Consider the following 11799-nt stretch of genomic DNA (forward strand, 5'->3'; position numbering starts at 1 on the left):
TTAGTTCAATTCAATTCAACTTTATCTATATAGCGCTAATTACAACAAAAGTCATCTCAAAGCGCTATCAAAATATAAAATTCATAATAAAAAGGAAAAAACCCAACAAATCCACATGAACAAGCATAATCGTTTACTATAAAATATGTTTTTACATATTTTTGAATCCATTAGTATGTAATATAAATGTATTAAACACTACCCTACACCTTAAGAGGGATAATGTTGTCTTTATAATAATAAATATTTAGTTATTTTAAAAAAAGCACTGCTGTTTGGCTCAGTGTAATACCCAAATTTCACAACTTTTTTTTAATTGCAAGTCTTGCCAGATACAAGAGGTTTTTTAACCCCAAAATAACTTTTTTTTTTTGGCTAAAAACAAATATATTAGGTTATTAAGTAGTGCTACAGGAGCCCCACTCATAACAATGCATTCTAAAAATATCCCACTTGTGGCAGTTGTTGCTCAACGTTCTAAGGTAGCCATGGTAACGCAGAGTAAAAGATGAAAGATTAAAAGAATCTACCACAGTGTAAGTTCTGCAGCAGGATCTACAACAGTGACTGACTAAAGGTCTAATATCATTAAAACCAGTCCGTAAACATTGACCAGCAGAGGTCAGCAGTGACCAAGGTTTGTATCCAAAGGTTTTTTTTTTTTTTTTGTAATATTGTAAACTAATGATTAATTCAGTGATATTCCTGAATCAAGTTAATAAATACTGCTCGATTTGTACTATTGTAAATATAGTTATTTATTCAGATAAATTCCTGAGTCAAGTTTATAATATTGAAAATGTAGTTACATATTCAGTTATAATCCAGTGTGTTTGAGCTGATATTGTAAAGCAATTTGGAAGTACTTTGTGATAAAAACCCTACTTAAATCTAGTCCATTTTAACATTTACTGTTCAGTCAGAATTGTTTTATTTAATACATAATTCCAACAGTGTGGAAGCCTTTTTGTGAAACTTTTGCTAATTTAATAGATTGAAAATGAACGTTATTGACTCATGTTTAGCAAGACTTCTCATCAATTCAATAGCAATGTGATTAAAGAAATGTATAAATACTTACACATTTAAATTCCATGAAAGCAAAGCATGATGTGTAAATTATATATATATATATATATATATATATATATATATATATATATGTTTATTGATATTTACAATGTACTGTATATTCTGTTGACCTTTGTCAACGTAGGTTGAGGTTTAATGTGTGTAATCTGTATACTTCCAGGACCTAAAGCGGTTCATGTCTGACTAAAATCTCACTGATGTATTCTGGACCAAACTCATTCACAGATTTATACACCAGCAGCAGAACTTTAAAGTCTATTCTGAGGCTGAATAGGAGTCACTGTTTTATAGCCGACAAATTTTGAACATTTAACTATTTTTTCTTTCATTTGAGACAAATTCATGTAAAACAGTATGCTCTATATTATTGTTAAACATGTGAAACCTTGAAAAATAAATCTAAATGTTAATGTTAGTAAATAAAAACAGCCTGGGTCACCGTGGATTTATCATAATAGCAGCACTTTTGTCTCCTTTTCTTCCATCGCTCTGGTTTAAGGATAAAGTGCTTAGTTCTTGGAGAGAAGATCAGACCGCAACAGGTGCACTGACAGCATCTCCTGCCTCAGAGGTAGGAAAATACATCAGCCACACACACACACACAAAAAAAAATCTTTAAACATTTTATTATTTATTTAAACAGGAAGTACAATTTTTTTTTCTTTTTTTATGTTGATTTTTTCACTGGTTCTTTTTCCATGCCAGTTTGAGCATCTTCCATCTCAAACCAGGATATTGGACTTTCCAATGTCTGGAGCCAAAATGTTTAGTACGGACAGGTTGGAGATGTACACGGAGGATCAGGTCCAAGGGTTCAGACCTGCCCCCCTTGATGACGACCTGACCAGCCTCCACTGGCTCCAGAACTTCTCCATCTCGATGCAGCCCATCCCTCAAGTGGAGGTGGACTACAAGACCAACCCCAATGTCAAGCCACCTTATACCTACAAATCTCTCATCTGCATGACCATGCAGGCCAGCAAACAGCCCAAAGTCACTTTGTCCACCATCTGTAAATGGATAACAGAGAACTTCTGCTACTACAGACACGCCGATCCCAGCTGGCAGGTAACTGTCACCCACTTTTATTATTTATGAGTGTCCATCTGCCTTCATTTCTCATCACTTACTCATATTTGCTCATGGCTGAGTAATAAATCTTGGTTTTATTGTGTCTTTGTTACAGAAAGCTATTCGTTGGAACTTGTCCACCAAAAAGTGCTTCAGGAAGGTCCCTCGACAGAAAGACGAGCCCGGCAAGGGAGGGTTCTGGCAAATTGATCCTGAGTATTCAGACAGGTTGCTCAAAGGCTGCTACAAGCCTAGAAAAAACAAACGTTTTGAGGGCTATCAGGGCACTGCAAGCACTTCTGGTAATCAAGGTGTGAGTCCTGAACAGATGCTCCTGTCGTCTACAGACGACACAAAGACCACAAGGTCTACAGAGACACCTCTGGTAGCCAGGAAACCAGACTCCTTGAGTGGAGACAATCTTGCAGCAGCATATAATTACGTTTTTGCTGAGAATTATAGCATCTTGGAGGATTTTGACTATAACGCTGCTCTGAGGTCCCTGGAACGTGTGTTAGAGGAGTTGACCAACCAATAAGAGAGATGACAGGAGCAGGAGGAGGAGGAGAGATGTGATGAACCACCAGCTGTCCTATGGTTACATGCACTGGTGTGCCACCACCATGAAAGGCACAGGGAACGTAGCAGAGCTCCAAATGCCTCTGCAGGATCTCCATCAGCATCAGGACCAACAGCATTTGGTGCATCTGGATGAGTCCTTGGTGATATTTTCTGAGCAGTCAGGGGTAGGAAAGGTGCAGCCATGGGCGGAGGTCAAAGTGGCAACAAAGATCGAAACCACCCACCCTGAATCAATGCTTTGGTCTGAGTGAGGGCTTCTTCGCAGCTACCTGTGACCATCCACCACCAACAACATAGTTTTGTCATTTTCTCCTTCACAGCTTTGAAATAAATGTGATTATTGAACAAATAATCACATACATTGTCATCAAATGTGTCCAAACTATTATTGTATTTATTTATTCAAATAAATTGTTTTTGGCTAAATAATAATAGAGGACAAGCAGTTTGGAAGTGATAAGCATAAACCACACCATGGAAAAACTAACATGAGGACATGATTCATGACTTTGCCCGCAAAACTTGAGAATCTGTCGTCTAAAATCATCAAAATGCCCATATTTTGTGTAGTTTACAGCTGCTTCAATTGTTCGAACCGAGAAAAGGAAAAGAGATTTTATAGAGTACCAAAGATTGTCATTCACAAGGGTGAGAAATGTAAAAAGCTCACAGAACAACGGCGTAAAAAGTGGATTTTAAACCTACGTCAGTGGTCGGGAGGAGCAGAGTCTGCTGATGCTGTAGCGACCACTTCATAAGGTACTGTATGTTAGAGAGCTAACTTTGTTTTTGTGGCTGTGTTTATATAGCATTAGGAATCCGTGTACCCTTTGTTCTTTGGTTTTTCCGTTTTATAACCAAATCAAAATAATAAACAGTGTGATTATTAGGCCCCATAGCTCCCCCTTCCCTCCCCCCCGACGCCACACACGCCGGCCTGAGAGCCAATCCTTATCCCTAAGTTACAGGCCAACCACAGGCCACATTTTGAGATGACCACCAGGGGTCATCATTATAAAGTTATTGTTAAATGGTTTGTTTATAGGTGTGTAACGTGTTTACGTTGAAATGTTGCACCTTTGTTACGTACATCTCATGCTCAAAACAATATGTTTTGAGGAGAAATGTTTGGCTGAAATGTTGCACTTTGTTGTGAGTATTCTGTAATGAGTCAGCCATTTTTTTTTTTTTTTTTTTTTTTGGTCAATGTCTAAAAATAAATACATTGACATGTGATTTTGCTGCTCTGTTTTTGTTTTGCCTGTGCCATAAAGCCACAATGCTTGTGGACATGTGGTCTTTTACATATTTGAAAAGAAAATATTGTACTGTCACTTTAGAATTGGCTTCTTTATTTTATGAAATATCTCCAACAGATATTTACCGTAGAAACAAATCGTATAGTTCCAACACTGTATCGAATCGACTGGCATTGAATTGGTAACCTGTGTATCAAGATGCATATTGAATCGTTTATCACAGGGCGATGTGCAACACTAATACTCACCCTACCTCTATTCACAATTATCTCAATCCAACCTACTCACCACAGTCTACAGGTGCTAGATTTTATTTAAGGGGCGCAGCCAACAGTGCTGTATTTTGAGTAGGGATGTAACGATTCACTCAACTCCCGATACGATTCGATTCACGATACTGGGTTCACGATACGATTCTCTCACGATTCATTTTACAAAATGGGACTGTACTTAAATGACTGAAAAATGTTCCTTTATTTTTTTGGGGGAAAAAAAACTAGAAAAAACTGTATTATGTTCCTTTTATTTTTCATTGTCAAAAGAATTCCTTGATGAACTATTCAAACAATGCAATTTAACTAAAAATAAATCTTGAATGAAATAAATAAAGGAATAATACAAATGAAGAAGCCTATTCATTTAAATTCTGGTTCCATAGTAAACAATAAAAAACTGCATAATAGTTATTTTTCTTTTTTAAAGTGCAACTGAAAATGTATTTTGTGACTTAACAATTGGACCTTAAAAAAAAAAAAAAAAAAAACAGTCTGCACTGTATTTGCGTCAGATATTTGTTTGAACCAGCAGAGGGCGATGGTAACCCGGTGGTTGGTTGGGGTGCAGCTAAGTGCAGTGAAGAAGAGATGCTATGCTAGCCGACAGAGCTAATAGAAAAACGTGACTTTTACAGATATTCACGTAATATTACAGATATTTTTTTTGGTGCTAAAGGGGTAAGGAATCATTTATGAATATGTTTAAGAGTAGAAGGCGGCCAGAAAGAAAGTATTAGCAGATTTTGCCCGCCGCCATGACTTCTGGATAGCGGTTAAAAAAAGTACTGCGATTCAATTTTCACAGCATCGCTGTGAATCGTTATACCTATGAATCGATTTTTAACTGCCTTACGATTAATCGTTACATCCCTAATTTTGAGCCACCAAAAGCACCATTCTCAGCCAATAGCAAAATTCAATTGTACCAGCCGGGTTTCAACCCATACAGGGCAGTTACTGTGGCATTTTCACTACTAAATACGCCAAATTGAAATACTTGGACCAAAATGTCAAGCGTTGGCCCAGGATCAATCAACAGCACTACTTCATATGCACACACATGTATGCATTTGTTATTGGCAGAAAACCGGTTTTGGGGTGGAGTTAATCTTTAAGCTAAAACATCAATGACCATGTAGCACCATTTGTTAAAACCAACACAATTTAGTGTATTTTTTGTCTATTATATTTAAACATCTTCAGACATTTGCACATTTGTTCTCATTCTACGTGAAAGTCCCTACATGTAAATACTCCTTACATCATAAATATTTTCCCATTCACTTAACTGCTTTTTCATATAGGAGAAACTGAAATTTAGATTTTATGAACATATATTATATTTATTGTTGTTGTTTATTTTAGCTTTGGGAGGAACATGGAAAGAAATTAGATTCTACACACCCTTCAGGTATTATTGTATGGTATTACAGAGGTATTTTTCATTTTCATTAATATTTAATATCCATATTGGATAATCATTGCACATATTTAAAAAAAAAAGTATATATCACATACCAACAAACATCACACATACATCTCTATATAAGTGTAGCATCATAAGTTATTGATGTAGATTCCAGGGAGAACGTGGAAGCCTCTCATCTGTATTTTTCGGCCAGCACAGCTGCAAAAGCAGAGAGATACTTGTCCATTGCAGCGTGTGCAACCGCTGTGAATTCGTCGCCCAGGTAAACAGCCAGAGTGACCAGCATACAGTGTGAAAACAGCTGCAAAAGGAACACAAACAAAGCCATTGATGACTGCCTTCAAACTGTAAGATAAAAAATGAATTTATTTTAGTATGGTATAGTTGTACTGGTGCCTGGAAAAGTAAGTATATTCTCAATGTTCGCTCTTTTAAATAAAATAAAATTTAAAAACAAATCCAGAAAAGCGTCCTGTTTTAAGAACAGTGACATTTAAGACTTGATTTAATTCTGGAGCAGTTTGTAAATTAGTCACACACGAAGCCTGCATGAATGTAAAATATATTGTAGAATATGTAGGACAACAAAAACACACAAAACAACTACATTCATACACATAAATAGCAGGAAAAACAATATACTAAATAACAAAAATATACAAAATGACAACAAAAATAAACCAAAATGCACTTCTTCTCTTTTATCTTTCCCTCACTTCTGCCTTCTGTTTGGAGCCCTCGGTCCTGTACTACGTAGTTGGATAAACATATCTGAGATATTTTGAGAAAGGTAATTCGTTCAATAGTTCATTTATTCATTTCTAGTTACTTTGATGCACGCTGAGAACTAAAAACGTTTAATATATTTGTAGTTTAAAATACAAATAATGTCCACCCTCTGTGTGGGTTTACTGGGCTCTATGCTGAATGCAGCATGTCTCTCCTTTTAAAAACCATAATAAAGTGAAAGTGATCACAGTGCGTTCCGTTTAGTGTCTGATGAGTTATTTCTACGCATTAAAAGAGTCGGCAATTCTCTGCCTGCATTCTTTCCTTCCTGCTTTTGCTGTGGCAACAAGTGTTGCGTTTAGCCTGGATTATGGATTTTAATTCTTATTTCTTTTAGGAATAATTCTCTTTTAATCAATGATAATCTAGGCTGCTTTGTAGGGTTTCTATGAGATTGCGATTGGTCAGATGGTGCAAACTCCTCGGCTTTTTTGTGAGCACGCACTGATCCAGATTGGAAAACTGAGTTGATAACCAGCTTTGTAGTACAGCTGATCTGTATCGTGAATGTCTGGTTTAGTCAACCCAGCTAATATATATATCCTGGATAAGTAAACCCTGCTTTGTAGTTAAGGCCTTAGCTGTACTATGAAGCAGAGTTATTAACAACGTTGAATAACGTTGTTGGCAGTCAATGTGCTGGAAGCCTATAGCCTACCTTTTGTATGAGACGTCATTGGGTAAATGGAATGAGTTGCATCAATCCCTAAATATTCTTTCTCTCCTAAACTCACCTCTCGATACACATTCCAACCAGAATCTTCTAAGAATAGGCATTTCTAAGTGAACTAATTGGTCAGAACGCAGTCCTGGACTCTTCCCAATAATTGATGCTGTGAATTCATGGCATACAACAATTTTTTTAGAATACAGTATAGATCTATTATTATTTGTAGGAATAATTTGTCACACGTAATCTTTGACTCTATGGCAGGGCTGTCAAATATGGAGCAGCTTGAGCTCAAGTCAAGTATTTATGTGAGAAAACAAGTAATTTCCACATTATTGTGCCCTAGTTTACACTTCTAAGTTTACATAAAATACAAGATATGTAAGAAACTGACAACATCCAAGCATTAAGTGACAGACATCAGTCCCAACAGGATTGTCACTTAAAATTTTCTAAATTTTGTGATCAATTCCTATTTAATTAAGGGAAATACTATGTAATAATTTGAGGGAAAATTAAAGTTGTTTTTTCAACTGTTTTACATTAAAAGTTACTGCAATCTTGCAATATGAGCACCGGGAAAACTGTGAGAACCTGCAAATATTGTTGAGTTTCATTTACACGATTCATGTTTTCTCTGTCATTTTGACTTTCTCCTGCGGGTCGAAATGGATGCTCCATAGGGCCTGATTTGGCCCCCGGGCCATGAGTTTGACACGTGTGCTCTACAGTATATCAATAACTATAATAAGGTACATGAAGAAGGAAGTGGGCCCTTTCTACTTGGTTTGTGGGGACCTTGAAGTTGGTGGGATCAATCCGGAGCTGGTAGGCATGTAGGATCTGTAGAGGAGCCAGAGTGGACATGAGATCGCTGATGTTATGAGCTCCCTCTGCTATGGCCATCACAATCTTTTTCCCGTGATTGAATAGGTGGGTGGAGCCTGGACTGATGTCGAGATGGGCGAAGTATGTCTTGGTGCCAGGGTACGAGGCAAACATCCTGTGAGAGAAAAAGAGTGCACAGTACAAGGAATCTGAACTCACTCAATGAAGCTATCAAGTTATTCTTTTAGCAACACGTTGACCTTTTGGTAAAACTTTACTTGACGTTTTATACATAAGGCTGACATTAAGCTGTCATTATTATGACATGACACCTGTCCTTCGTTACCCTAACCCAGGGAGGGGCAACTGTTATCACAGTAGGGCCACAAAAATGTGATTGTCTAATCCGAGGGCCACATTTTCAACATTCATTCCAGTATTAAGAAAAACCACAAATCTTAGCATTAAAGGTCCCATATCATGCTTTTTTTCACCCATCTCCATTTGTTCTAAGAACCCCAAAAACATAGTATTTGAGGTTTTTTTTTCCCAAACTCGCCTGTTTTCCGGAGTTTTAGCCTCTGAAAAGTCACTTTCTGAGCAACTCTACACAAACAGGCTGATTTGCGGCCTACTTATGCATATTCATGAGTGGGCGTTATACATAGACTGTAGAAAATACATACATAGCACAGTAAGAAAGGAGCAAATCACCCTCTAACTAACGATTGAGTGAATCATGATCTTTGACAGCATGTGCAGACAAAAAAAAAAAAAAAAAAAAAGAGGGAATCAATGAAAAAAACACTTTGGGCATGTGTATGAATCCCAAATTCATACATCTGTGCCTTTTTTGATTTTGTCAGAATTTTTGTTGTTTTGGGTACTTTTTCTGTCATTTTGTGTAATGGTTGTTGTTTTGTGAGTTTGTGTCATTTTGTGTGTATTTTTGGAATCTTACTTGTGTTTTTGTTGTTGTTGCTTCATGTGTTTTTGTTGACATTCTGTGCATTTTTTGCTGTTGTTTTGTGTGTTTTTGGAGTTATTTCACGTATTATGTTGGGCTTCATTTTACTTCCAATTTCTTGAATTACTATTTTTGGTGGATTTGTCTTTGAGGGCAGCACAGAATTAGACCGAGGGCCGCGTGTGGCCCACGGGCTGCCAGTTGCCTATGTCTGCTTTAACCCTTCATTACCCTAACTTTAAGGATAACCCTAACCCTACCCTACCTCGATCTAACCCAAAAAATGCCAACATAGCTCCAAAGGTGTCATAATTTAGCGAACTACACTTAATGACAGCCTTCATGACACCTTATTCATGCTAATGACAGAAAATGACAGCATAACGTCAGCCAAACTTCAAGTAAAGTGTTACTGACCTTTTAAGTAGATTGTATACTTAATACCACATTTCTACAATTCTATTCTGACATAATTTCCAGTGTTTTCAACAGCAATGAATTTTGGATCATCCTTTAACTACTTAGAGTCATCAATCACCAAAACGTCAATATATTTATGAGCAAAATAAACAAAGTATTTACCTTAGAAGTGCATCTGATCCGATGTGTTCAGCCACAGGCGTCAGTCTCTCCCATATTTCTCTAATAAGTTTCTTCTCCTTCTTTGACAGCATGGCATCAAGCAACAGAAAGTCCCTTGAATTTGAATTTTCAGACTTTTCAGTGTCTTCTCGAGCGGCTAAGATGCTCATCGGTCAACCATTGTTTGTGCAGCTTTAAACAAACGAGTTGACAAATTTAGAAAAATGCTGTGATGTCTTCTGTGTGAGTGTATAGGTGTTTAAAGCTTTCAGAGGTCAGTAGCTGTGTTGTTTCTCTACTCGCCGTTATCAGGCAGCAGCCAGAGGAGGGCGGGGTCTCCACATCACTGTGCTATCTGCTGCTGTATGTGCGTCACACAAGGTTTTCCTATTTGTCATCAATGAGTTTAAGCTCTAGGGTCAGCCTGGATATACACACTGGGATCAATCGAGCCAAAAAGTTCATATATTTCATTTTTAGTTTTTTTTTTGGTTATAAACATTTGTAATACATTTTAAAAACCATAAAATGTGTTTTTCTTCTTGCTTTATTACAGTAATATTGTAAAGTTTGTGTTTCAGATAATGTCAGCCAGCTGCAGCTATCTGCATCACCATAAGGTGCTGGTCAAGTGCTTAGGGGTGTGGTCAAGTCTGTCTTTCTTGGTATCTTGTAAGGACAGTAATATATATATTTTTTTTACTTTAGCGTGAGATTATGACAAAATTGTAAAAATAATAATAATAACAAACCTGGCACAGATCTGTGATGGGATGGCCTTCATGTTTGCATTCTAATGTCTGATGACAATGACCTCCTTTCACCTCTTCTCCCACCCTCAGTGCAGCTCATGTGATGACAATGACGATGATGATGATGATGATGATGATGATGATGATGATGATGATGATGATGATGATGATGATGATGATGATGATCCTTGCTTGGTGGGAAGCCTCACAGCAGGCGCAAGGGGGACTCGCCCAGGCAGCTTGCTGCCTTGGTGTGACAAATGACCTACCAGGGGGTGGGGGGCAACGTGGGGTCAAACCGTGAGGGGAGATGTCCTACAATCCCTCGCCCACAACAGACGGAGAAGGAGCCAGCGGACCCGGACCTCTCTCTTTAAAAACCATTCAAGGCGAGGGCCCTTCGGGGGTTCGTACTGGTGCGACTCTGGTGGTGAACCTTGCACCAGAGGAGCTGCATGGTGTAGTATCCTTGGGGGGGGGTCAAGTCCCTGACGAGGACCGACGACCCAAAATAGAAATGGAAATGGAAAGATAAGAATGATGATGATGATGAAATTCAGTTCTTGCTTGGTGGGAAGCCAAGCAAGGGCAAGCAAGGGGGACTCGCCCGGGCAGCGTGCTGCCTTGGAGCAACAAATAATCTACCAGGGGGCAGGGGGGCAATGTCGGGTCAAACCGTGAGGGGAGATGGCCAACAACCCTCCTCCCACAACGTTTGATGGATGGAGAATTTCTCGTCTATCTGAGGTTGGCTGCGTATGATTACAGAATTTCCAGGCTATAAAGCGCACAGTTCTATTGGCTGCATTACAATAATTTAGCAATTTTTAAAGAAATATCCACACAAATGCCGCGCCTAACATTGGCCGCACCCTATTGGCTGATGAGGGTGCCCGTCAGACAACTTGGCCAATCAGAACGGGCAGGTAGGCAGGCGTCCGTGTTTCAACTGATAAGTTTCCTTTACTACATGAAGTCATTTCCTCACTGCCCCACGTCTACATATCAGTCCATTTACAGCTTTTTATGGTCACTTTTTACTGAAGCCAGACTGATACACCGTTTCGTCCACTCTTCTGACCGTGAACTACCGCAAAGCGATCGCAGCGCGTCGGACTCTGAGTCAGAATACGGACGCAATCACTTCTGAACAAATCCAACGTGGTGATTTGGTAACCATGCTGTTATGCTACTATTACAAACTGGCTGAATTTTACTGTAGACGGAGCAGAGATCAGAACAGCCTGGATACAGTCTGTATCCAGGCTGTTCTGATCTCCGCTCCGTTTGTCCATCCTCCATACGGAAGCGTCTCCATCAGCCTCAGAGTCCAGAGCACCGATCAATCCTGAACAAACCTAACGCGGTGATTTAACAACTTTATGCTGTTTATCCTTCTATTACAAACTGGCTGACTTTAACTTCATCCACACTGATGCTGCTGCTCTGTCTTTCTACAATCCACAATTTAGCCGCGTCATTGTTTAAGCCGCAGGGTTCAA

General features: G+C 38.5%; 2 protein-coding genes across 2 annotated transcripts; one reads left to right on the forward strand and one right to left on the reverse strand.

The window, feature by feature from the left end:
• Window positions 1–552: 552 nt before the first annotated feature.
• LOC114481985 (forkhead box protein J1-B-like) lies at window positions 553–2922 on the forward strand. Its single transcript, XM_028477106.1, has 4 exons — window positions 553–637; window positions 1592–1663; window positions 1799–2161; window positions 2280–2922. Exons 3-4 carry the CDS (start codon window positions 1841–1843, stop codon window positions 2700–2702), a joined length of 744 nt encoding a protein of 247 aa, XP_028332907.1. The 5' UTR covers window positions 553–637; window positions 1592–1663; window positions 1799–1840; the 3' UTR covers window positions 2703–2922.
• Window positions 2923–5428: 2506 nt separating this feature from the next.
• hbae4 (hemoglobin alpha embryonic-4) lies at window positions 5429–9872 on the reverse strand. Its single transcript, XM_028475417.1, has 3 exons — window positions 9546–9872; window positions 7967–8171; window positions 5429–6010 (listed from the first exon to the last, which is right to left on the reverse strand). The coding sequence occupies exons 1-3, from the start codon at window positions 9713–9715 to the stop codon at window positions 5882–5884; spliced, it is 504 nt and encodes a 167-aa protein (XP_028331218.1). The 5' UTR covers window positions 9716–9872; the 3' UTR covers window positions 5429–5881.
• Between the last annotated feature and the right edge of the window lie 1927 nt (window positions 9873–11799).

This window comes from Gouania willdenowi, chromosome 19 (assembly GCF_900634775.1).
Source record: "Gouania willdenowi chromosome 19, fGouWil2.1, whole genome shotgun sequence".
Lineage (NCBI taxonomy): Eukaryota > Metazoa > Chordata > Actinopteri > Blenniiformes > Gobiesocidae > Gouania > Gouania willdenowi.